Raw genomic sequence first — 24958 nt, forward strand, 5'->3', positions numbered from 1 at the left:
TCCTTTCCCGGCGTCAAATGGGCGCTGCGTCAACCCGTGCATGCGCAGTTGGGCCGCGCCAACCTGCGCATGTGCGGGGGACTTCTTTAGCGCGCCGGCCCTGACCCAACATGGCGTCGGTGTTCAGGAGCCAGCCGCGCAGGGAAGAAGGCCCGGGGCGGGAGAGGCTGGCCCGCCAATTGGTGGGCCCCGATCGCGGGCCGGACCCCATCGGAGGCCCTCCCCTGGTGAAGGAGCCCCCCCCCCCCTCCTCCCACAGGCCACCCCCCGACAGTTCGCGCAGACTTCCCGCCGGCAACGACCAGGGGTGAACGGCGCCAGCGGGCCTCTGTCATATCCGCGCGGCCACTCAGCCCATCCGGGCCAGGCAATCGACAGCGGCCCGCGGCCAGCGCCGTACGAAACGTGCCGGCGCAAATGGCGCCGATTCTCCGCACCGCGGAGAGTTGCGCGGCGGCGTCGGGGCGTCATGGCACGGTTGCGGCGATTCTCCGGCCCGGCGTGGGGCTCGGAGAATCGCCCCCGTGGTTCCAGGGATCGTTTCCTAGCCCTAAAACTTGTATTTGAAATCAATTTTTAGTGATGGATTGAAAATCTTCCCTTTCTATAGGCTAAAATGGTTTGATATTAAGTATAAGTTGGCAATCACAACTCAGTTCTTAATGAATGTTAACCAGCATGCTCAACTAACTCATATTAAAGACTAAATTAGCAATGTTATTCAGAGAAGCTATAAGTTGAAATGGAGGGTTGGATTCTAAGGTTCCCAGCCACGTGTTACTCGGTGATGCGCCATTCACTGGGGGTGTGATTTTCACTTCCCGCCGCTTGTCAATGGGATTTCCCATTGAAGCCACCCCACACTGTTGGGAAACCCACAGGCAAGGGTGGGCTGCTGGCGAGAATAGAGAATCCCAACAGCTGGAGAATTCTGGCCAGAAAATAGAAACATTTATGCAGATGCAATGACAGGTCCATATTTTGAAATTGGGATTGGGATGCAGCACACATCTGGATATGTAATACTTAACTTTGATGATGATACAAAGTGAACAAAATGCTGCATTCCTCTGATCCAATCCTTCACCTTGGTGAACGCTCAATTGGCCTAAGAAACTCATGCAAACTCAGCTATAGCAACTTTGAATGACACTGTGGTCCGTACTCAAATTTCTAATGAAAGCGCAATGATGTACAGACTTCATTTTGTGCAAGTTTGGTAGCGATATGGGAACCAGGAATATTAGAGAGAGATACCGAGGTGCAAGAATATTTTGGGGGGGGGAGCGGGTGGTAGGAAATAGTACAGTGGATTTAGAGTACGGTGGAAAGTAGTAAGGTTAAATCCGAGTTACAGTGCATGTATATGAATGCACAGAGTGTGGTAAATAGAATTGGTGAGTTACAGACACAGCCATGTGAAAATATGATATTGTGATGACAACAGAGCTGGCTGAAAGGGCAAAACTGTATCAAGTATTCCTGGATACAAAGTGTTCGGGAAAAATGGGAAAGGAAGGAAAGGAGACGAGTCAGCAATATTGAGCAAGGAGAGAATTGCAGTACTGGAGAGAGGGGAAGTCCCAGCAAGGTCAAGGACAAAATCTATTTGGTTAAAAAAGGTGTAATTACACTGCTCGTTTTAGTCACCAACTATTGGGAAAGATGTAAAGGAACAAATTTGCAAGGAAATTAAAGAGAATTTCAAGAATTATAGAGTAGTTATAATGAGGTACTTTAATAATCGCAATATAGACTGGGATAATAGTAGTGTAAAGGACAGTATGGGACAAGAGTTTAAGGAGTATGTTCAGAAGAATTTCCTTCAGCAGCATGTTTCCAGTCCACCAAGAAAAGAGCCACTACCCAACCTGGTTCTTGGGAATGAGGTGGGCCAAATGGATCAAGTGTCCGTAGGATAACATTTTAGAGGACTGTGATCATTGTATCATAACATTTAGAATGGTTATGGAAAAGGACAAGGAACACTTCAGAGTAAGAATAATTAACTTGGGAAGCCAACTTCAATGGGATAAGAATGGATCTGGGCCAGATAAACGGGCGGCATGGTGGCACAGTGGTTAGCTTTGTTGCTTCATGGCGGCAGGGACCTGGGTTCGATTCTAGCCCTGATGACTGTCTATGTGGAGTCCACATGTTCTCCCCGTGTCTGTTTAGGTTTCCTCCTGGTGCTCCAGTTTCCTCCCACTGTCGAAAGATATGTAGATTAGGTGGCTTGGCCATGCTAAAGTGTCCAAAGGTTAGATGGGGATTGCGCCTAGGATGGGTGCTCTTTCGCAGAATCAGTGCAGACCTGATAGGCCAAATGGCCTCCTTCTGCCCTGGAGGGATTCTATGATTCTATGAAATCAAGATCAACGGTTGGCAGGGAAAATAGTAACTGAAGAATGAGCTGCCTTTAAAGAAGAGATAGTTCAAGTACAGTCAAGGTTTATTCCCACCGAAGGGGAGGGTCGGGCAAACAAATCCGGAGCTCCTGGATGATGAAAGAGATGAAGCAGAAAATGTGTGCCTATCTCAGATGTCAGGTGTGTAATACAATAGAGAACCAGGCTGAACATCAAAGATTGAAAGGGAATTGAAAAAAAAACTAATAAAAGGAACAAAGAGAGAATATGAGGAGAAACTGACAGCTAACGTAAAAGGGAACAGAAAGGCTTCCAGATATATATATAAAAGCAAAACAGTGGTAAGAGGAGGAGTGTTTGGGACCAAAAACACATGGAGGCCTGGAGCTTTGCTGAGGTACTAGTGCATCTGCCTTTACAAAGAAGAAAGTGCTGCTCAGGTGATGGTGATAGAGAAGGTAGTTCAGACACTTGAAGGGTTTAGAATTGATCAGGAGGAGGTATCAGGTTGGAAGTCTGTACTTATAAGTTTATAAGGCACCAGGACCAGATGAGATGCATTCAAGGATACTGAAGGAAGTGGGAGTAGAAATTGCGGAGGACCTCCATAATTTTTGAATATTCCTTTGACTCGGGCAATGTCAGAGGACTGGAGAATTTCACATTTAAAAAGGGTGCAAAGATAAGCCCAGCAACTACAGGCCAGTCAGTTTAACCCTGGTAGTGTGGAAGCTTTTAGAAACACTAATTTGGGATCAAATTAATAATCACTTGGGCAAATGTGGCTAAATTGAGGAAAGCCAGCATGAATTTGTTAAGGGAAGATCATGTTTAACTAACTTGTGGAGTTTTTAAAATAAATAACGGAGAGGGTTGATGAGAGTAACGCTGCTGATGTGGTGCACATGGATTTCTAAAAGTGCCACATGACAGACTTGTGAGCAAAGCTCGAGCTTGTGGAATAAGAGGGACAGTAGCAACATGGAAGCAACATAGGAAGCAGAGAGTAGTGGTCTTCCGCCCTTTATTTCAGACTGGGCAAAATTTATATTGGAGATCCCCAGGACCCATGCTCCTCCTGATTTATATTATTGACCTACGCCTTAGTGTACAGGGCACAATTTCAAAATTTGCAGAGGAAAGGAAAATTGGGAGTGTTGAGAACTCCCATGAGAAGGATAGTGGAGAAATTCAAAAGGACATGAACAGTTTGATGGAAATCAGGGACAAGTGGCAGATTAAGTATAATGCAGATAGATAGGAAGAACACAGAGAAACAATGTAAAAAAAGACACAAAACTCTGAAGGAGCAGCAACAGCAGAGGGACTTTGGTGTCTAAGTTCATAAATCATTGAAGGTGGATGGACAGGTTGAGAGAGTGGTTAATAAAGCAAGGAAGTTATTTTAAACCTGTATATAACACTGGCCCCGGTTTCCAAGGGGTGGCAATCAATGTCAGATTGCCGCTCCACTCCTACTTTTCCCCACCCCGACATAGTTCCACATTTCTGGCCGTGTCTTCCTGGTTCAGCTTCTTCAGAAATGCAAACCGCAGCTTCCATCAAAAAACTCCGTTGCAGTGCTGAAGCATCAGGAAAAGACTGGACATGCCCCTTTTTATGGCACTAGCAATCTAATGTGAATGTTTGTAAATGGATAAATTGATGAATGAGTAGATGGGCTGGGTGAAAGGGTAAATATATCAGTACTGTAAATGGGTCGGTGGTAGGTGGGTTGGGTGGCAAGTGGGCAAGGTGGTAGGGTGGCAGGTGAGTGGGGTGGATAGATGGGTGAGTGGGTATGCGCGTAGTCATGCCATGGGGTAGTCGGGTGGTGGGGGCTAGTCGGGTCGGGGCAGGTGGGGGTTGGTTAGCATCATTGGGAGGAGGGATTATTGGTTTGAGCTAGAGGATAAAGGGGATAATTGAATAGTCGGGTTGAGGGAATCATAGGGAGTTGTCGGAGGATGAGTAGGGTAGTCGGGACATCAAGCAAGGAGTCGGGGGGGGGAGGATCATTTGCGTGTTGGGGTGGGGGTGGGGGAGGTCAATTGTATAATCACCGTGGAGGTAGACTCGGATTTTTCTGTCTTAACATTTATTAGGTGACTATTGGGATAAGTATGCCAGAGCTGTACGAAGTCTCCAATTCTAGCACAGAGTTGGAGACTTTTGCCGAAGGTCCGATGGAATAGGGGAAGTTCAAACTTCCCAGACAATTCACACGGAGGTCAGTGCATCAGCAATTCGACTGGATTGTCTCTGATAATCCAGTCTCAACTGGGATTCAGTCTCAACTGGGGTCTTGGGTCCAGTTCTTGGCATCACTCTTTAGGAAGGTTGCGAAGGTATTAGAGAGGGTGCTGTGAAGAGTCATAAGGATGTTTCCAGAGATGAGGAACTCCAGTAATGTTCAGATAGATTGGAGATGTTGGGACTGGTAATTGAAGAAGAGGAGGTTGGGAGGAGAGTTGACAGAATATTCAATATCATAAGGGGTCTGGACGGAATAAGTAGAGAGAAACTGTTCCCGTTGGAGGAAGGGTTTAGAACAAGAGGACATGGATTTAAAACAGTTGGTAAATGAAGCAATAGCGATGAGTAAACATGTTTTCACACAGCGAATGGTTAAGATCTAGAGTGCACTGCCCGAGTGTGTGGAGGAGGCAGGGTCAATGGACGCATTCAGAAGGGAATTAGATCATTAACTTAAAACAAGAAAATTGCAGGGTTTCTGAGGAAAAGGCAGCAAAATGCAATAGGGAAATTGCTCCTTCAGAAGTCCAGCACAGACATGATGGGCCAAAGGGCCTCCTTCGGTGCTGTAACCATTGTGTGATTCTATGAAATGTCACAACATTTGTGAGCAAGATCAGAAGCATCTTATTTCTGGTAACTCTACCGCTGAGACTCGTTTCTTCAGAGTCAGGAAGACTCCGCAATGCTTTCCAATGGCAGATGGGACTCAGATACAGAAGCCCGCCCCCATTTCTGACTGATTCAACTTTGCCAGCAGGGGGAAGGGGAGGAGTCTGATTCATATTGGAGGGAAGTCAGCAAGACCATTTCAACCTTGTGCTAAGTTTAAATAAACACAATTTTGTCCAATTGACGAGCCTTAACCCGCAGTGCGGGAGGCAGCCGGTAGATCGTGCCCAAAAGCTTTGAATAGAATTCATGAATGGAAGTTTTATTCACTGTCAAGTGTGTATGTGTTAAAGGTGTATTAGATTGCTAAAAGCTTATGTCATTTTCACTCCACATGGCTCATAAGACGTTCCCATGGTGGATGCTAGTAAGTGGCTGGAGAAGTGATATAGGGGATGGATGGGGGCCTGAGTTGGCAGGGGGGTGGTATGAGGACATGAAATGAAAATCGCTTATTGTCACAAGTAGGCTTCAAATGAAGTTACTGTGAAAAGCCCCTAGTCGCCACATTCCAGCGCCTGTTCAGGGAGGCTGGTACGGGAATTGAACCGTGCTGCTGGCCTGCCTTGGTCTGCTTTCAAAGCCAGTGATTTATTACTGTGCTAAACCAGCCCCTATGGGGAAGGGGTGAGTGCATAAGGGTTAGTGTGTCTAACAGCTTCCAAAACAACTGGGACACAGAACCAAGCCGATGCGAGCCTTCTAGCAAGCCCAATTTGGTACTCATTTGCCTCCATGGCCATCTGCCATAGAAGGCCTGAATCTATCCTGCCCATGCCCCCCTGAGTGGAAATTGGGTCTAACAGGATCTTCTAAAATTATGTAATTTCCCCACTCAAGCTACTTGCCTTAGTCGTAAAAATCCAGCACCACTAGTTGAACAAAAGTGAATTGGTATTTAATCTTTCAGTATACATTTTGTTAGGACCAGGATGACTAATTGTTCCAATTCATTATTGCTTAAGCTGTTAGACTTTTTGTACTCTGCCAGTTAAATAACTAATTCTGTGTTTCTCGGTCTTTTACAGTGGTGTTGTCAAGGTGAATGTGTATCTTTCGGTACTTGGCCTCAGAGTGTAAATGGAGGCTGGGGACCATGGTCCATATGGGGAGAATGCAGTAGAACATGTGGGGGAGGAGTCTCCTCATCTTTGAGGCACTGTGACAGTCCAGCGTAAGTAACTAAAGTAAGCCAGAGCAAAAAGACATATTTGAAAACAACACAGTAATTTGATTACATATGTTCTCTTTAACAAGCATCAGAAGATTGCAACTGAAGAATATGACTGAATATTGCGTTTTCGCACCTCTAAATAATGCTGTTTATCGCATATCCGTGGACAGAGACAATAGTTGATAGCATGACTTGGATAACATGCTGGGCTGTCATTATTTCTAACAGTGAAGCAGCTTGCTAGACTAATTTAAGTGCTGCTTAATAATTCCTTACCAGCACCATTAGATGCGTTACTCTCGCAGGGATCTGCGCTGGGCCCCCTATTGTTTGTCTTTTATAAAAATGGCATAGATGACTATGTGGCAGGTACGATCAGTACGTTTGCAGATGACACACAGATTGGCTGGGTGGTTAACAGTGAGGTTGAATGTCTTGGGTTACAGGAAGATATAGACGGGATGGTCAAATGGGCAGAAAATTGGCTGATGGAATTTAACCCTGAAAAGTGTGAGGCGATACACTATGGAAGGAGTAATGTGACTAGGAAGTATTCAATGAATGGCATGACACTGGGAAGTTCTGAGGAACAAAGTAACCGTGGCATGTTTGCCCATAGATCTCAAAAGGCAGAAGGGCAGGTGAATGGGTGGTGAAAAAGGCTTATGGGACACTGCCTTTTATCAATCGCGGCATAGATTACAAAAGCAGGGAGGTCATGTTGGAGTTGTATCGAACTTTGGACAGGTCACAGCTGGAGTACTTACAGGCGCCGGAATGCGGCGATGAGGGGCTTTTCACAGTAACTTCATACTTGTGACAATAAAAGGTTATTATTATTATTAGGAAGGATGTGATTGCACCGGAGGGGAACAGAGACGATTCACTGAAGAGAGGTTGGATAGGCTTGGGTTGTTTTTGCTGGAGGAGAGACTGAGGGGGTGACCTGATTGAGGTGTGTAAGATTGAGAGGCATGGACATGGTGGATAGGGAGCAGCTGTTCCCCTTAGTTGAAGGGTCAGTTACGAGGGGACAGAAGTTCAAGGTGAGGGGCAGGAGGTTTACGGGAGACTTGAGGAAAAATATTTTTACCCAGAGGGTGGTGACGATCTGGAATGCACGGCCTTGGAGGGTGGTATAGGCGGTTTGCCTCACATCCTTTAAAACGTACCAGGATGAGCACTTGGCAGGCCATAACATTCAAGTATATGGGCCAAATGCTGGCAAATGGGATTAGGCAGGCAGATCAGGGGCAGGATTCTCTAATAATGGGGCTATGTCCCCACGGCGGCGTGAACACAGGCGCCAACGACTCCTGTGTCAACGGCCCCCCAAAGTGAGACATTCTCCCCTTTCTAGGGGGCTAGGTTGCCGTCGGAGTGGTCCCTGCAGCTCCAGCCGGCGCGGAACGGACCGCGCGAGTCCGCGCATGTGTGGAACGGCCGGCGCATTTCCACGCATGCGCAGGGGTTCTCTTCTCCGCGCCGGCCCCCGGGGCAATATGACGGAGCCCTACAGGGGCCCGCAGCGGAGTAAAGTAGGCCCCCATGGAACCAACCCGCCCGCCGATCGGTAGGCGCCGATCACGGGGCAGGCCACCCACTCCAGGATGGCCCCCCCACACTCACCTTCCAGGTCCCACCGTGTAGGAGGTGAGTAATCCACCCAGGTGGGACTCGGCCAAACTCGTCGGCCACTCGGCCCATCGGGGCCGGGGAATCGCCGGGGGGGAGAGGGGGGGCACTGTCAACAGCCCCCCACCGGCGTGGCGGTGATCCCGTGGGCGCCCGATAAAATGGTGCCGGAGAATGGGGAAGCCGGCGTCGGGGCGCGATTCTCGCATCCCCCCCCCCCCCCCCCCGGGGATTCTCCAACCCGGCGCCAGGTCGGAGAATCCCAGCCCAGGTGTTTTTCATACGTCAGTGCAGACTCAATGGGCCGAAGGGCCTCTTCCGTGCTGTATTATTCTGTGATTCAGTGATATGTTACGATCATGTTATAACTGGACGGAAAGATCCCAGAATGGAACCCTGGCTCAAAAGACCGCAACTTTATTTATTTTATAAAATGCGGAGGAACAGATCACAAGACCACTAATTAGTTCTAACAACAAGAAAAGAATTATTAAAGATGAAAAGGAGTATTATTATACAATACTCCTTTACTCCCCCCTTAGCTTAACAAACACACACCGATTTTAAGATTAACACAAATTGCAAAGTACATCTTAAGTTACAGTGGTCGCATTAACACAAAGTCCCTTTTAAGCACACAGATTAGCTGTGGTTAAATACGCATTCTGTTCTGAACCCAAGTTAGTGTCTGTGGTTTACTCTTCAGGATCCCTCCAGATGATTGTTGCATGAGAGTTTCCAAACTTCACTCCCAAAAACAGGCTTTAAAATCTTCTCTCATAATACTGTTTTTCCTTAGCAGTTTGCGTTCCGAAATCCAGTACAGGTTTTGCAAATTACATAAGACCATAAGACTTAAGAGCAGAATTAGGCCACTTGGCCCGTCGAGTCTGCTCCGCCATTCAATCATGGCTGATATTTCCTCATCCCCATTCTCCTGCCTTCTCCCCATAACCCCTGATCCCCTTATTAATCAAGAACCTATCTATCTCTGCCTTAAAGACACTCAGTGATTTGGCCTCCACAGCCTTCTGCGGCAAAGAGTTCCACAGATTCACCATCCTCTGGCTGAAAAAAGTCCTCCTCATCTCTGTTTTAAAGGATCATCCCTTTAGTCTGAGATTGTGTCCTCTGGTTCTAGTTTTTCCTACAGATGGAAACATCGTCTCCACATCCACTCTATCCAGGCCTCGCAGTATCTTGTATGTTTCAATAAGATCCCCTCTCGTCCTTCTAAACTCCAACGAGTACAGACCCAGAATCCTCAAACGTTCCTCATACGACAAGTTCTTCATTCCAGGGATCATTCTTGTGAACCTCCTCTGGGCCCTTCCCAAGGCCAGCACATCCTTCCTTAGATATAGGGCCCAAAACTGCTCACACTACTCCAAATGGGGTCTGACCAGAGCCTTATACAGCCTCAGAAGTACATCCCTGGTTTTGTATTCTAGCCCTCCTGACATGAATGCTAACATTGCATTTGCCTTCTTAACTGCCGACTGAACCTGCACATTAACCTTAAGCATTAACATGTTTACATTACAAATGTTCTGCTCCACTTTCAACAGTTAATCCAGTCCAGGATTTTATATCATCCCCCTTTATGTTTCCTTTTATACATACTGCAAAATACAGCCATCAATTTCCATAGATATTTCAACTCAAGTTCCACAGGCTTTAGTAAAATCTCACAAACCTGAAAGTCACTTCCGATATCTTTCTGGCGTCTCATCCTTCTTTTCAGCTCTATCTGGCTTTACTGATCAGCTTTTTTCTAGTACCTTTAGCCTCAGACCTCTTGGAAATTTCTCTTTATTTCTCTAGTTTACTTTTTTTTTATTAAATATTTTATTGAAAATTTTTGGTCAACCAACACAGTACATTGTGCATCCTTTACACAATATTATAACAACACAAATAACAATGACCTATTTTATAAACAAAAAATGAATAAATAATAAATAACAAAAATGAAAATTAGCCCTAATTGGCAACTGCCTTGTCACAAGTAACACTCTCCAAAAATATAATTTAACAGTCCAATATATAATTATCTGTAGCAACGACCTATACATACTATACAGTATATATTAACAACCCTGAGAGTCCTTCTGGTTCCTCCTTCCCCCCCCCCCCCCCCCCGATCCTGGGCTGCTGCTGCTGCCTTCTTTTTCCCATTCCGTCTATCTTTCTGCGAGGTATTCGACGAACGGTTGCCACCGCCTGGTGAACCCTTGAGCCGACCCCCTTAGGACGAACTTAATCCGCTCTAGCTTTATAAACCCCGCCATGTCATTTATCCAGGTCTCCACCCCCGGGGGCTTGGCTTCTTTCCACATTAGCAATATCCTGCGCCGGGCTACTAGGGACGCAAAGGCCAAAACATCGGCCTCTCTCGCCTCCTGCACTCCCGGCTCTTGTGCAACCCCAAATATAGCCAACCCCCAGCTTGGTTCGACCCGGACTCCTACTACTTTTGAAAGCACCTTTGTCACCCCCATCCAAAACCTCTGTAGTGCCGGGCATGACCAAAACATATGGGTATGATTCGCTGGGCTTCTCGAGCACCTCGCACACCTATCCTCCACCCCAAAAAATTTACTGAGCCGTGCTCCAGTCATATGTGCCCTGTGTAATACCTTAAACTGAATCAGGCTTAGCCTGGCACACGAGGACGACGAGTTTACCCTGCTTAGGGCATCTGCCCACAGCCCCTCCTCGATCTCCTCCCCCAGCTCTTCTTCCCATTTCCCTTTTAGTTCATCTACCATAGTCTCCCCTTTGTCCCTCATTTCCCTATATATATCTGACACCTTACCATCCCCACCCATGTCTTTGAGATCACTCTGTCCTGCACCTCTTGTGTCGGCAGCTGCGGGAATTCCCTCACCTGTTGCCTCGCAAAAGCCCTCAGTTGCATATACCTGAATGCATTCCCTTGGGGCAACCCATATTTCTCGGTCAGCGCTCCCAGACTCGCGAACTTCCCATCCACAAACAGATCTTTCAGTTGCGTTATTCCTGCTCTTTGCCACATTCCATATCCCCCATCCATTCCCCCCGGGGCAAACCTATGGTTGTTTCTTATCGGGGACCCCCCCAAGGCTCCAGTCTTTCCCCTATGCCGTCTCCACTGTCCCCAAATCTTCAGTGTAGCCACCACCACCGGGCTTGTGGTGTAGTTCCTCGGTGAGAACGGCAATGGGGCTGTCACCATAGCCTGTAGGCTAGTCCCCCTACAGGACGCCCTCTCTAATCTCTTCCACGCCGCTCCCTCCTCCTCTCCCATCCACTTACTCACCATTGAAATATTAGCGGCCCAATAATACTCACTTAGGCTCGGTAGTGCCAGCCCCCCCCTATCCCTGCTACGCTGTAAGAATCCCTTCCTCACTCTCGGGGTCTTCCCGGCCCACACAAAACCCATGATGCTGTTTTCAATCCTTTTAAAAAAAGCCTTCGTGATCACCACCGGGAGGCACTGAAACACAAAGAGGAATCTCGGGAGGACCACCATCTTAACCGCCTGCACCCTCTCTGCCATTGACAGGGATACCATATCCCATCTCTTGAAATCCTCTTCCATCTGTTCCACCAACCGCGTTAAATTTAACCTGTGCAATGTGCCCCAATTCTTAGCTATCTGGATCCCCAGGTAACGAAAGTCCCTTGTTACCTTCCTCAGCGGTAGGTCCTCTATTTCTCTACTCTGCTCCCCTGGATGCACCACAAACAACTCACTTTTCCCCATGTTCAATTTATACCCTGAAAAATCCCCAAACTCCCCAAGTATCCGCATTATTTCTGGCATCCCCTCCGCCGGGTCCGCCACGTATAGTAGCAAATCGTCCGCATACAAAGATACCCGGTGCTCTTCTCCTCCCCTATGTACTCCCCTCCACTTCTTGGAACCCCTCAACGCTATCGCCAGGGGCTCAATCGCCAGTGCAAACAATAATGGGGACAGAGGGCATCCCTGCCTTGTCCCTCTATGGAGCCGAAAATATGCAGATCCCCGTCCATTCGTGACCACGCTCGCCACTGGGGCCCTATACAACAGCTGCACCCATCTAACATACCCCTCTCCAAAACCAAATCTCCTCAACACCTCCCACAAATAATCCCACTCCACTCTATCAAATGCTTTCTCGGCATCCATCGCCACTACTATCTCCGTTTCTCCCTCTGGTGGGGCCATCATCATTACCCCTAACAACCTCCGTATATTCGTGTTCAGCTGTCTCCCCTTCACAAACCCAGTTTGGTCCTCGTGGACCACCCCCGGGACACATTCCTCTATTCTCATTGCCATTACCTTGGCCAGGACCTTGGCATCTACATTTAGGAGGGAAATAGGTCTATAGGACCCGCATTGTAGCGGGTCCTTTTCCTTCTTTAAGAGAAGCGATATCGTTGCTTCAGACATAGTCGGGGGCAGTTGTCCCCTTTCCTTTGCCTCATTAAAGGTCCTCGTCAGTACCGGGGCGAGCAAGTCCACATATTTTCTATAGAATTCGACTGGGAATCCATCCGGTCCCGGGGCCTTTCCCGCCTGCATGCTCCTAATTCCTTTCACCACTTCTTCTACCTCGATCTGTGCTCCCAGTCCCACCCTTTCCTGCTCTTCCACCTTGGGAAATTCCAGCCGATCCAAGAAGCCCATCATTCTCTCCCTCCCATCCGGGGGTTGAGCTTCATATAATTTTTTATAAAATGTCTTGAACACTCCATTCACTCTCTCCGCTCCCCGCTCCATCTCTCCTTCCTCATCCCTCACTCCCCCTATTTCCCTCGCTGCTCCCCTTTTCCTCAATTGGTGTGCCAGCAACCTGCTCGCCTTCTCCCCATATTCGTACTGTACACCCTGTGCCTTCCTCCATTGTGCCTCTGCAGTGCCTGTAGTCAGCAAGTCAAATTCTACCTGTAGCCTTTGCCTTTCCCTGTACAGTCCCTCCTCCGGTGCTTCCGCATTTTGTCTGTCCACCCTCAAAAGTTCTTGCAGCAACCGCTCCCGTTCCTTACTCTCCTGCTTCCCTTTATGTGCCCTTATTGATATCAGCTCCCCTCTAACCACCGCCTTCAACGCCTCCCAGACCACTCCCACCTGGACCTCCCCATTATCATTGAGTTCCAAGTACTTTTCAATGCACCCCCTCACCCTTAGACACCCCCCCCTCATCTGCCATTAGTCCCATGTCCATTCTCCAGGGTGGGCGCCCTCCTGTTTCCTCCCCTATCTCCAAGTCCACCCAGTGTGGAGCGTGATCTGAAATGGCTATAGCCGTATACTCCGTTCCCCTCACCTTCGGGATCAATGCCCTACCCAGCACAAAAAAGTCTATTCGCGAGTAGACTTTATGGACATAGGAGAAAAACGAGAACTCCTTACTCCTAGGTCTACTGAATCTCCACGGGTCCACCCCTCCCATCTGCTCCATAAAATCCTTAAGCACCTTGGCTGCTGCCGGCCTCCTTCCAGTCCTGGACTTCGACCTATCCAGCCCTGGTTCCAACACCGTATTAAAATCTCCCCCCATTATCAGCTTTCCCATCTCTAGGTCCGGAATGTGTCCTAGCATCCGCCTCATAAAATTGGCATCATCCCAGTTCGGGGCATATACGTTTACCAAAACCACCGTCTCCCCCTGTAGTTTGCCACTCACCATCACGTATCTGCCCCCGTTATCCGCCACTATAGTCTTTGCCTCGAACATTACCCGCTTCCCCACTAATATAGCCACCCCCCTGATTTTCGCATCTAGCCCCGAATGGAACACCTGCCCCACCCATCCTTTGCGTAGCCTAACCTGGTCTATCAGTTTCAGGTGCGTTTCCTGTAACATAACCACATCTGCCTTAAGTTTCTTAAGGTGTGCGAGTACCCGTGCCCTCTTTATCGGCCCGTTCAGCCCTCTCACGTTCCACGTGATCAGCCGAGTTGGGGGGCTTCCTACCCCCCCCCCCTTGTCGATTAGCCATCACCTTTTTCCAGCTCCTCACCCAGTTCCCACGCAGCTGTATCTCCCCCAGGCGGTGCCCCCCCGCCCATCCTCTCCCATACCAGCTCCCCCCTCTCTCCAGCAGCAGCAACCCAGTAATTCCCCCCTCCCACCCCCCCCCGCTAGATCCCCCGCTAGCGTAATTACTCCCCCCATGTTGCTCCCAGAAGTCAGCAAACTCTGGCTGACCTCGGCTTCCCCCCGTGACCTCGGCTCGCACCGTGCGACGCCCCCTCCTTCCTGCTTCTCTATTCCCGCCATGATTATCATAGCGCGGGAACCAAGCCCGCGCTTCTCCCTTGGCCCCGCCCCCAATGGCCAACGCCCCATCTCCTCCACCTCCCCTCCTCCCCCCATCACCACCTGTGGGCGAGAGAAAAGTTACCACATCGCAGGATTAGTACATAAAACCCCTCTTTGCCCCCCACATTCGCCCCACCACTTTGTTCGAACGTTCTTTTTAATAACCCGCTCATTCCAGTTTTTCTTCCACAATAAAAGTCCACGCTTCATCCGCCGTCTCAAAGTAGTGGTGCCTCCCTCGATATGTGACCCACAGTCTTGCCGGTTGCAGCATTCCAAATTTTATCTTCTTTTTATGAAGCACCGCCTTGGCCCGATTAAAGCTCGCCCTCCTTCTCGCCACCTCCGCACTCCAGTCTTGATAAACGCGGATCACCGCGTTCTCCCATTTACTGCTCCGAGTTTTCTTCGCCCATCTAAGGACCATTTCTCTATCCTTAAAACGGAGGAATCTCACCACTATGGCTCTGGGAATTTCTCCTGCTCTCGGTCCTCGCGCCATCACTCGGTATGCTCCCTCCACCTCCAACGGACCCGCCGGGGCCTCCGCTCCCATTAACGAGTGCAGCATCGTGCTCACATATGCCCCGACGTCCGCTCCCTCCACACCTTCAGGAAGACCAAGAATCCTCAGGTTGTTCCTCCTTGCGTTGTTTTCCAGTGCCTCCAACCTTTCCACACATCGTTTCTGATGTGCCTCCTGCGTCTCCGTCTTCACCACCAGGCCCTGTATATCGTCCTCATTCTCGGCTGCCTTTGCCTTCACGACCCGAAGTTCCCGCTCCTGGGTCTTTTGTTCCTCCTTTAGCCCTTCGATCGCCTGTAGTATCGGGGCCAACAGCTCGTTCTTCATTTCCTTTTTGATCTCTTCCACACAGCATTTCAAGAACTCTTGTTGTTCAGGGCCCCATGTTAAACTGCCACCTTCCGACGCCATCTTGGTTTTTGCTTGCCTTCCTTGCCGCTGTTCTAAAGGATCCACTGCAATCTGGCCACTCTCTCCTCCTTTTTCCATCCGTATCCAGGGGGGATTCCCTTCTGGTTTACCGCACAGTGTTTTTAGCTGTCAAAATTGCCGTTGGGGCTCCTATCAAGAGCCCAAAAGTCCGTTTCACAGGGAGCTGCCGAAACGTGCGACTCAGCTGGTCATCGCCGCACCCGGAAGTCCCTTTCTCTAGTTTACTTAACTATCTGTTCTTCAGTTCTCTGCATTTGTTTTGTTACCCATTACTCCATGATATGGCTTTTCCTCGAGAAAAACGGGAGAGATGTTCCCTCTCTAAGCTTCTAAACAACTGATTCTAACAGAGCTGTGAGAGCTGCCTCTCTCTCGCTACCTACCTTCAACTGCAAACAAATAGGCTAAACTAAAACTTAAAAGCTTCTCTGCCTCACAAGGCACCATTTGCTCAGCAACCACTGCTGGTTTATTTATTCTTCATGTTGTAGCTCACTCTTAGCACAATGGAAATACAGTTGGAACTTAACCAACCCCCACACATACAAATAGCTTTGTCCAGCATGAATCTAACTATAGGTTTTACCATTCCAGGCACAGAAACATTAAATTAAAACCACTTAAAACTGTACCTTATTTCTAATATGTCCAATACAAATATAATTCCCTAAAAACTCCTTTTGTTTTCTTAACACCCCCCCCTTTGAAAGAAAGAAATCTTCATAACCATGAAGATTTTTTTTACACTGGTATTACATCCACGTTGTACAAATTTAACATGACAAATGTCAAACCACATAACTATTACATCATACAAGTACAATTTTCTTACTTCACAATAACACATGTCATATTATGTAATTATAATGATTGCAAAGCCAATGGGCGGAATTCTCTGAAAATGGGGCTATGTCCCCACACCTGCGAGAAAATGGTCCCGAATCTCCCGGAGAAATTCCAGAGTGAATCTCCATTTTGAAGGGGGCTTGCAGGGCCCCGGAGTACTCCACGCAGCTCCGATACGGGGCCCTGCACCTCCGGCCGCGGGTCCGTCCATGGCGGACCCACACAGCAAGCCAGCCCCAACCAATATAGCCCACCACCCCCGGATCGCGTGCACCTGCCAATCGGTGGCCCCCGATCGTGAGCCTGGCCATCCTAGAAGCCCCCACCAGGGCGGCCGTGGACTGGTTCGCATTTGCCACTCCGTGCTCCCGCCGGGTGGAACCATGAGGGAACCATGACGGTGGGAACTCAGCCAGCTGCCGGCTGAGAATTGCCGCGGGGGCCTCTTTCAATGGCCCCTGACCGGCACCGCGTCAACCGCGCGCGCGACTGGCGGCGATTCTCCAGTCAGCGGAGAATCCGATCGTGGGTCTGCCGCCCCATTCTCCGCCCCTGCGCCAAGAGCGATCTTGGCGCGGAGTCTCGGAGAATCCCGCCCAATGGCTGGAATTCTCTGGTCGTTGCGATTTACTTTTCCTGGTGGCAGCACATTCCCACCGATGCGTTTTACAGCACCATGGGGTGCTTCCAATGGGAAATCCCATCGAGAAGCGGCAGGAAGATAGAATCCCGCCGCCAGTGAACGACGTCCCACCGGGAAACACGCGACTAGGGAACCGGTGAATCCCTTCCTTTGAAATTCCCCCCTTTGATACAAAATATCAAGAACCTTCAATTGCCTGACTTTCTTCACCAATATTCAAATAATTCTCTGAACTATCTTGAGATCTATCCACTTTTCTCATTGAAACTGCTACAGTTTTAACAGCCACTTCCTTTACATATACCTCCTTCTCTGCTTCCGTTTAGTTTCCAGCAATCTGCTTGCGTATGCCCCACTTTGTTACAGTAGAAACACTTAGGCCTCTGAATGTCACTTCCACTCTCAGTACATTCCCTATTGATCTGAGGTGAAATTTCCTGACCATTTCCATTTGTTCCATCTCTTTCTTGTCTTTTTGTTTGATTTTCTCCTTCCCACCTTATTTCCTCTCTTGTTTAAAAGGATGAGGAAAAAGGGTTTGGTTCTATGGATCAGTTTGTGATCATCAGCTAGTTCTGCTGCCTGTCTAGCAGTTTTAACTTTTTGTTACTTAACATACGTCCCAATAACCAAAGGAAGTGAATCTTTAAATTCTTAAAAAAGATTCAATAGGAGTTTGTCCAAGCTGTTTCCATGCATTTTAAAATTTCTGCCTGTATGTCTCAAGAACCAACTCATGTGCACTAAAGATAGCTTTCTTTACACACATCATAATTTACAGATACTTCTTCCAACAATGATACTTACACCTCACAAGCTCTACCTGCCGGTGTACTTTGTAAAAGTAATGTCCAAATTTCTTTTGGCCATTTCATCTGTTTAGCTACCTTTTCAAAAGAAATAAATAATACTTCCAAATTCTTTTCCTCATATTTTGGAAGAACTGGTATGAATTTAAACATTTCCCCACTAGATTCTTGACTAGAACTGCGTCCTTCCTCAACCTGCTCTTGTGTCTCTGCTTAAAGAAAATCTGCAATACAAAGGCAACGATAAGTTGTGCCTGTGTTTGAGATCCTTCCTGCATAGATGCCAGTGAGGATTTGGGTGCCAGCTACTTGCCCATACCTGTGGTGAAGGGGCAGCAGCAATTTTAAGGCCCTGGCATTTGCATTGAGCCAGTGGCATCAAATGACCCATCTGATGCAGCTTACTGGACTGAATCTGGCCACCAGATTAAAGCACAGCCTCTTGAACCTGTTCCATTATTCACTTAGGTCATGGAGGATCTGTACCTCCACTCAGGGGCAGCACAGTAGCACAGTGGTTAGCACTGTTGCTTCACAGCTCCAGGGTCCCAGATTCGTGGACATCTGCCCGCCTCAAGGAGGCAGACCTACAATTTCTATAACCAATGGCTGGAGACACTGTCTGTGCGGAGTCTGCACATGCTCCCTGTGTCTGCGTGGGTTTCCTCTGGGTGCTCCGGTTTCCTCCAACAGTCCAAAGATGTGCAGGTTAGGTAGATTGGCCACGCTAAATTGCCCTTAGGGTCCAAAAGGTTAGGTAGGGTTACTGGGTTACGGAGATAGGTTAGAAGTGTGAGCTTAAACGGGGTGCTCTTTCCAAGAGCCAGTGCAGACTCGAGGGGCCGAATGGCCTTCTGCACTGTAAATTCTTTGATTCGTTATTTACCCATATTTGTTCTGGATCCTTATTCAGGTATCTTTAGCCAACAAAAATCTACTAATATGTCTTGAAAGTTTCAATTGCTCCAGGATCCACAGCCTTTGAGTTGCAAATTTACACCAGACTTTGACTGATTTCCGTCCTGAGTGGCTGATCTCTCATTTTAAATTCATGCCCCTGGTGCTGGATTTCCTCCTGCAGAGAACATAGTGGACCCCTGGGAGTTTGGTGGGAAGCAAGTAAAATTGTCGCAACTTGATCTGATCAGTTTCCCAATGGGGGTGGGGGCGGGGGGGGCGACAGGTGAGGGCATTTTACCGACAGTAGGCCTGGAAGTGGACATCTGCCTGCCTCAAGGAGGCAGACCTACAATTTCTATAACCAGCGGCTAAATTAGGGGCCATTTTAGGATGCCATTAGTGGGCAGACCGATCCTCCGCTGTTTGAGGAGACCATTGGCTAAATGGAAGCAGCCTCCCAGTGGCAGTGCTAGGGAGGAGGTTTTAAAAAGCAAAGAGAGTGTCGGGCAGGGGAGGCCCCATGATTTTCCCAGAGGGCTTTCAGCTCCAACACTCAGCACGGTCTTGGTTTTGAATCTTGTCTTCACCTATCAGCTGTAGGCCCCTGGTCTTCAAGCTTCCTCAGCATTGGCCACTGCTCCCAGTGGCGTTGCTGAAGCTATTGGGCTACATGCTCTCTGATTGGGTCAGCAGCTCTTGGCAGCAGGAGGACCATTCTGAATAAGACAGCAGCTCTAGTGGGAGACGATTAATTGGTTGTTGCCAAGTCCTGCTGCCTTCCCATGCATTTTTTCCACTTGTTATTGGTACCTCCGCACAATTGGTAAAATCCTGGTCATTTTCTCTGTACCTAATCTCACAAATCGATTTGCCATTTTAAACAGCTTAATTAGATCACTCTTCGAACTTCTAAACCCAAGGGGATACAAACTCAGCTATTCTTATAATTTAAATTTTAAAGCCTGGAATTACTGTGGTGAATATGCAGCCCAGGCCAGCAGCAATACAAGTATAGCTAGGCGGCTGAGACCCAGATTAGTTTTGTGGAATCCAAGGGAGCATTTCTGTTTTTCTGGGCCCCAGACAATAATTTCAAACTTACTGGGCTTTGCTGGACTTCTTTGTCTGTATATTACCCATGGAATGATTGGTGTGTAGACAAGGCACAATCCGACAGCCAGGGCCCTACCATAGGAAAGGTGAACAGGAAATGGTAGGTTCTCTCAAAATGGAACTTTACACAGCATCAGCCTCTGGAGTGTACTTCCTGCGCTATGCGGAAACTCCAGGATTCCAGATCACCCTTCGGCTTGAGGCTATGCAGGGAGAGAGGGAATTGATGACCACCGGACCATCAAGAAGAAACAGGTAGGCAGTGCACGAGTCCCCTGAGTACATCCCACCCTGCAGCCAGTATTCTATTCTGAATAGCGATGAGAGTGATGGTACATCCAGAGCTAAGTCCATGGCTGGCTTGGGAAATAGGAGCAGGAAAAGGGGAAGCAAGAAATTCCAAGATGACTTTGGGGAGGGTTTCCACTCCATGTCTAGTGGAAGAATCACTGAAACCCTGGCTAGATGGTGGCAATGGTGTTTGTGCCATCCCTTCTGAAGATATAGGAGACCCCTGCAATAATTCACCCTTCATATTTTAATGTATAATTCAGCATAGATACAAACCAGAGGACTGTGGACTGGTCAATTTAATATCCTTCTTCATGTCGGGAGCCAGAACTAATCCAAACGATTACAGGTCAGTTAGCTTGACATTTGTAGTAGAGAAAATGCTAGAATCTTTAATCAAAGATTAATTACCAAATATCTAAATGTAGTAAAAAAAAAATAGTTAAAGCAGCCAGAAATGAACTTCAATCAAGAAGATTGTGCTTAACAGATATGGTAGTGTTCTTCTGGAAATTTTGGGCGCGATCCTCCGGTCACGTTGGGCTGGAACATCAGCTCGCTGCGTGGCCGGTGAAAGCCGGGAGGCCCCGCTCCCGGAATCTACCCAGCTCGCAACGCCTCGCGAGATTCAATGCAATCTCGCGAGACATGAAATGAAAGGTGAATCCCGCCCACAGTGGGCAGAATCGTTTTTTGGCTAATCTGCATATTAGAGCGAACCAGTAAGCCTCATTCTAATGTGCAGATTCCCGAGGTACCTGAGGCTTTGGGATTCAATCCTTTCACCTCAGGGACCTCAGGCAAGCGCCGATTGGTACTGGTCCCCAAAAACGGGGACCAGATGGAACGGCACTGGTAGGGGTCTCCAAGGAGATCAGAGGCCCCAGCTGCATGCTCTTTGGGCAGGGTGATGCCCTGGCATTGCTGGTGCCAAATGGGTAGCCTGGCACCCTGCCACTGCCACCTTGGTTCCTGCCTGCCACTGCCAAGCTGGCATTTCTTGCATGCACGTGATCGGGCCGGGGATGCCCGGTGTGGGTGTTGGGGGGGGGGGCGTTGTTGGGGGGTGCCGGGGGACCCTCCTATGTTGTGTTCGAGCAGGGAGGGAGAGGTTGGGGATTCCTTTTGGGGGCCTCGGCGATTGGGACGCTATTTAAAAATGGCATCTCGATCTCTCGCTACAACGGGGAGTTCCGGCGAGCGGAGCTCCCAATTGTAAAAAGCGGGACCAAGAGCGGGAAACAGGTGGCTAAACGTGCTCACTCGTGGACTTTGTTCCCTTTTGGTATTTTCGCACCCTATAGGTCTGGTGGTTGGCGGACATGCACTGAATTTGGTGCATATTCCATTTCAGAAGATTTATGATGAGATACCATACAGGGGATTAATGGAGAAGGCGTAGGAGTATGATATTAGAGGGAGAAGTTAATAGGCACTTTCTCGGAGTGGCTGGAAGTAGCTAACATTGCCCCAGAGGATTCTCTTCTGGGACTGTTCCTTGTCATTGTGTACCTCAATGATTTGGTAAACGTATAGTCGCCATAGTCCCATAGGCTGTTTTCGCCTTTGAGGGGGAGAGCTGACTGATGGTGATTTAACCTGAGGATCACCACACCTCATGCGAGGGAGAAGATTGAGAAGGTGGGCCTTCATGAATAACCTCAGCTACTATGGGAATTGAACCCACGCTGCTGGCCTCCCTCTGCATCACAAACGAACTGTTTAGCCAACTGAGCTAAACCAGGCCTGGTTGCTAAAAAAAGTATTTGGTATAGTGCTAGAGGGAGTAGATTCTTCAAAAATGGTAGACATTTCAAAATGTGGGCAGCACGGTAGCATTGTAGTGGGCAGAACGGTAGCATTGTGGATCGCACAATTGCTTCACAGCTCCAGGGTCCCAGGTTTGATTCCGGCTTGGGTCACTGTCTGTGTGGAGTCTGCACATCCTCCCTGTGTGTGCGTGGGTTTCCTCCGGGTGCTCCGGTTTCCTCCTACAGTCCAAAGATGTGCAGGTTAGGTGGATTGGCCATGATAGATTGCCCTTAGTGTCCAAAATTGCCCTTAATATTGAGTGGGGTTACTGGGTTATAGGGATAGGGTGGAGGTGTTGACCTTGGGTAGGGTGCTCTTTCCAAGAGCTGGTGCAGACTCGATGGGCCGACTGGCCTCCTTCTGCACTGTAAATTCTATGATAATCTATGATAAAAGAAGCTGCAAGGGGATATTGATAAGATGGGAGAATGAGTAAACAAACAAGATTAGAATTCAATGTAAGCCGATATATTCTCATCCAAAAACTAAAGTAATAAATACATATTGAATGGGGAGTTTGAGTTTTGAGGAAGAACCGAAGGATTTGGGGGTTTAGGTTCACCGGACATTAAAAACAACACCCCAAGTGAATAAGGTCATACAACAATGATTGAATGTTGGGTATGTTGCAAGAATCATTGAAGGGTGAGATATAATACTGAATCAACATTATAAACAGAAACATAAAAAAGCAACAAAGCATTGGTTTAGCCTCAGAGTATCGTGTCCAATTCTGGTCATCACACATCAAGAAGGATGTGAGGACTTTAGAGAGGATATCGAAACGATTTACAAGAATGGTTCCAGCGATGAGGAACTTAGGTTACAGGTCAGTAACAGTGGATGTTCTTCCTGGTGAAGAGAAGGTTGAAAAGAGATTTGATTGAGGTTTAACAGAACAGATAGAGATAAATTGTTCTCATTGCTGGAAAGGCCAAGAACCAGAGGACACAAGTTCGAGGAGAGAAGGTTGAAAGGAGCTTTACTATATGTTTAACAGACCAGATCGAGAGAAATCGTTCTCACTGATGGAAAGGTGAGGAACCAGAGGACATCAGTTTAAGATGATTGGCAAAGAACCAGGGGTGACAGGAGGAAAAACCTTTTTCAAAGATATTTTATTCAAAACTTATTCAACATAATAACACAACCATAGCGTCCAACAGAGTATACAGTTTGTACATCTTTTCCCCATTTACTCCACCCCTCATCCCACGACAAACAGCTCCTCAAATACAGCCATTAACAGCCTCCACCATACCTAGAAGCCCTCCTCCGACCCCCTTAGGGCAAATTTGATTTTCTCCAACCTGAGAAACTTGTACAAGTCTCCCAACCAGGCCACAACCTCCGGCGACGTGGCCGACCTCCAATTCAAAAGTATCCGTCGCCTGGCAATCAGAGAGGCGAAGGCCACGACATCGGCTCCTTCCCCTCCTGCAGCTCCGGCACCTCCGACACCTCGACCATTACCACCAAAGGGTCCGGCTTCATCTCAACCCTTACAATCCTCATTGCTGCTGGAACAGACGTTCCTGAACACCGCCTCCCAAAAGTTCTCCAACTCTTCACACCCCCAGAACATATGGCCACGGTTTGCCGGCCCCCTCCCACACTTCTCGCACTGTCCGTTACCCCCGGAAAAAAAACACTCATCCAGGACTGAGTCATGTGGACCCTGTGCACCATTTTAAATTGTATAAGACTCATTCTTACGCAGGAGGAGGTTGAGTTCACTTTGCGCATTACTTTCCCCACCCTATCTTTCTCCCCAACTCCTCCGCCCACTTCCGCTTGATCCTTTCATAGATTTCATAGAATTTACAGTGCAGAAGGAGGCCATTCGGCCCATCGAGTCTGCACCGGCTCTTGGAAAGAGCACCCTATCCGAGGTCCACACCTCTACCCTATCCCCATAACCCAGTAACCCCACCCAACACTACTGGCAATTTTGGACACTAAGGGCAATTTATCATGGCCAATCCACCTAACCTGCACATCTTTGGACACTAAGACCGTTCCATGCTCCCCCAACCACCCAAATATATCCCCAATCTCCCCGCCCCCCCCCCCCCCCCCCCCCGATCCAGGAACAACATTTTCCTCAGAAGTGTATGCTCTGGCAATGAGGTAAATTCTTAGATGCAGTGAGTGGTATGTACTGCATAAGAATGTGTTGGAGGCTTTCAAAGCAGAGCTGGATAAACACCTAAGAAAAACAAATTGCAGAGCTACAGCGAAAGGTTAGAGAAGTGGGATTAACTGAGTTGCTCTTGCAAATAGTACATGGGTACAATCAGCCGAATGCCTCCATCTGTACCAAAATCTCTCTCTGAATCGATAAACCATTGTAAAACCAGAGTTGGACTAGTGTGTGAGAAACACTCCCCTGTTACCTCAGGCCCAGCTCAAGAAAGGTCCAGGAAGTCGTATAAGCAGAAAATGGGCAGAATTTGGGTGATCCCTGATCCTTGGCAGTGAACTGGATCTTGCTCGAGGACAAGAGCGAGGAAAATCTCCCCACAGATCTTTAGTTCAATGAAACTGTTCATGAAACCTACTCAGGAAAATATGCTTTAGAGCGCTTTTTAAATTCCATTGTGAAAAAACGTAGGTAGAATGTTCAGAAAAAAATAATATGAACATGCTTCACGAATATGCACCAAATGTTTTTGTAACTAACCTTTCAAATTTTAGTTCATAGAATAGATCGAATTGGTGGGAAACACGAATTAATGTTTCTCAAAATTTCTTCTCCAAAGCCACCCGTAACTTTATTTGGCAGAAAGCCCACTTGCTCGTGCAGAGGTGGTTTCCACTAATCCTCTGTCAGAGTTACGCAGCAGAGCAGGCAAAGTTGCAAAGAAATTCTGCCATAACATTTGTCAGCCTTTCTTTAATATTCTTTTCCTTCACTTCGTGCCTGCACCAGTACTGTCTCAGCTTAAAAATAGTTAAATTGTTGTCTATTTAAATTATCTTTTCCTATTGGCCGTTTACTAATAAGATAACTGTACTCAGCTTTTTACCTTATATGGGCTAGCTTTTGTCATCAAGATACTAAAATAGTGGATAACGTGATCCATCCAAATTCAGTAATGCTTAGATGCTTGTCCTATGGGAAATGCTTAAAGCTCCGCAGATTTCAACAAAAAAGTGCTAATCAGGAGGTAATAGA

At 47.9% G+C, this 24958-nt stretch overlaps 1 protein-coding gene across 2 annotated transcripts in view; it reads left to right on the top strand.

Moving 5' to 3' along the window:
* Nucleotides 1-24958, top strand: part of adamts6 (ADAM metallopeptidase with thrombospondin type 1 motif, 6) — a 480737-nt gene that overhangs the window by 340338 nt on the left and 115441 nt on the right. For both annotated transcript variants that reach the window (XM_072496932.1, XM_072496933.1), the window contains one exon: nt 6326-6471. In XM_072496932.1, coding sequence (XP_072353033.1) covers nt 6326-6471 — 146 coding nt within the window. The remainder of the gene's footprint in view (nt 1-6325; nt 6472-24958) is intronic.

This window comes from Scyliorhinus torazame, chromosome 3, assembly GCF_047496885.1.
Source record: "Scyliorhinus torazame isolate Kashiwa2021f chromosome 3, sScyTor2.1, whole genome shotgun sequence".
Classification (NCBI taxonomy): Eukaryota; Metazoa; Chordata; class Chondrichthyes; order Carcharhiniformes; family Scyliorhinidae; genus Scyliorhinus; species Scyliorhinus torazame.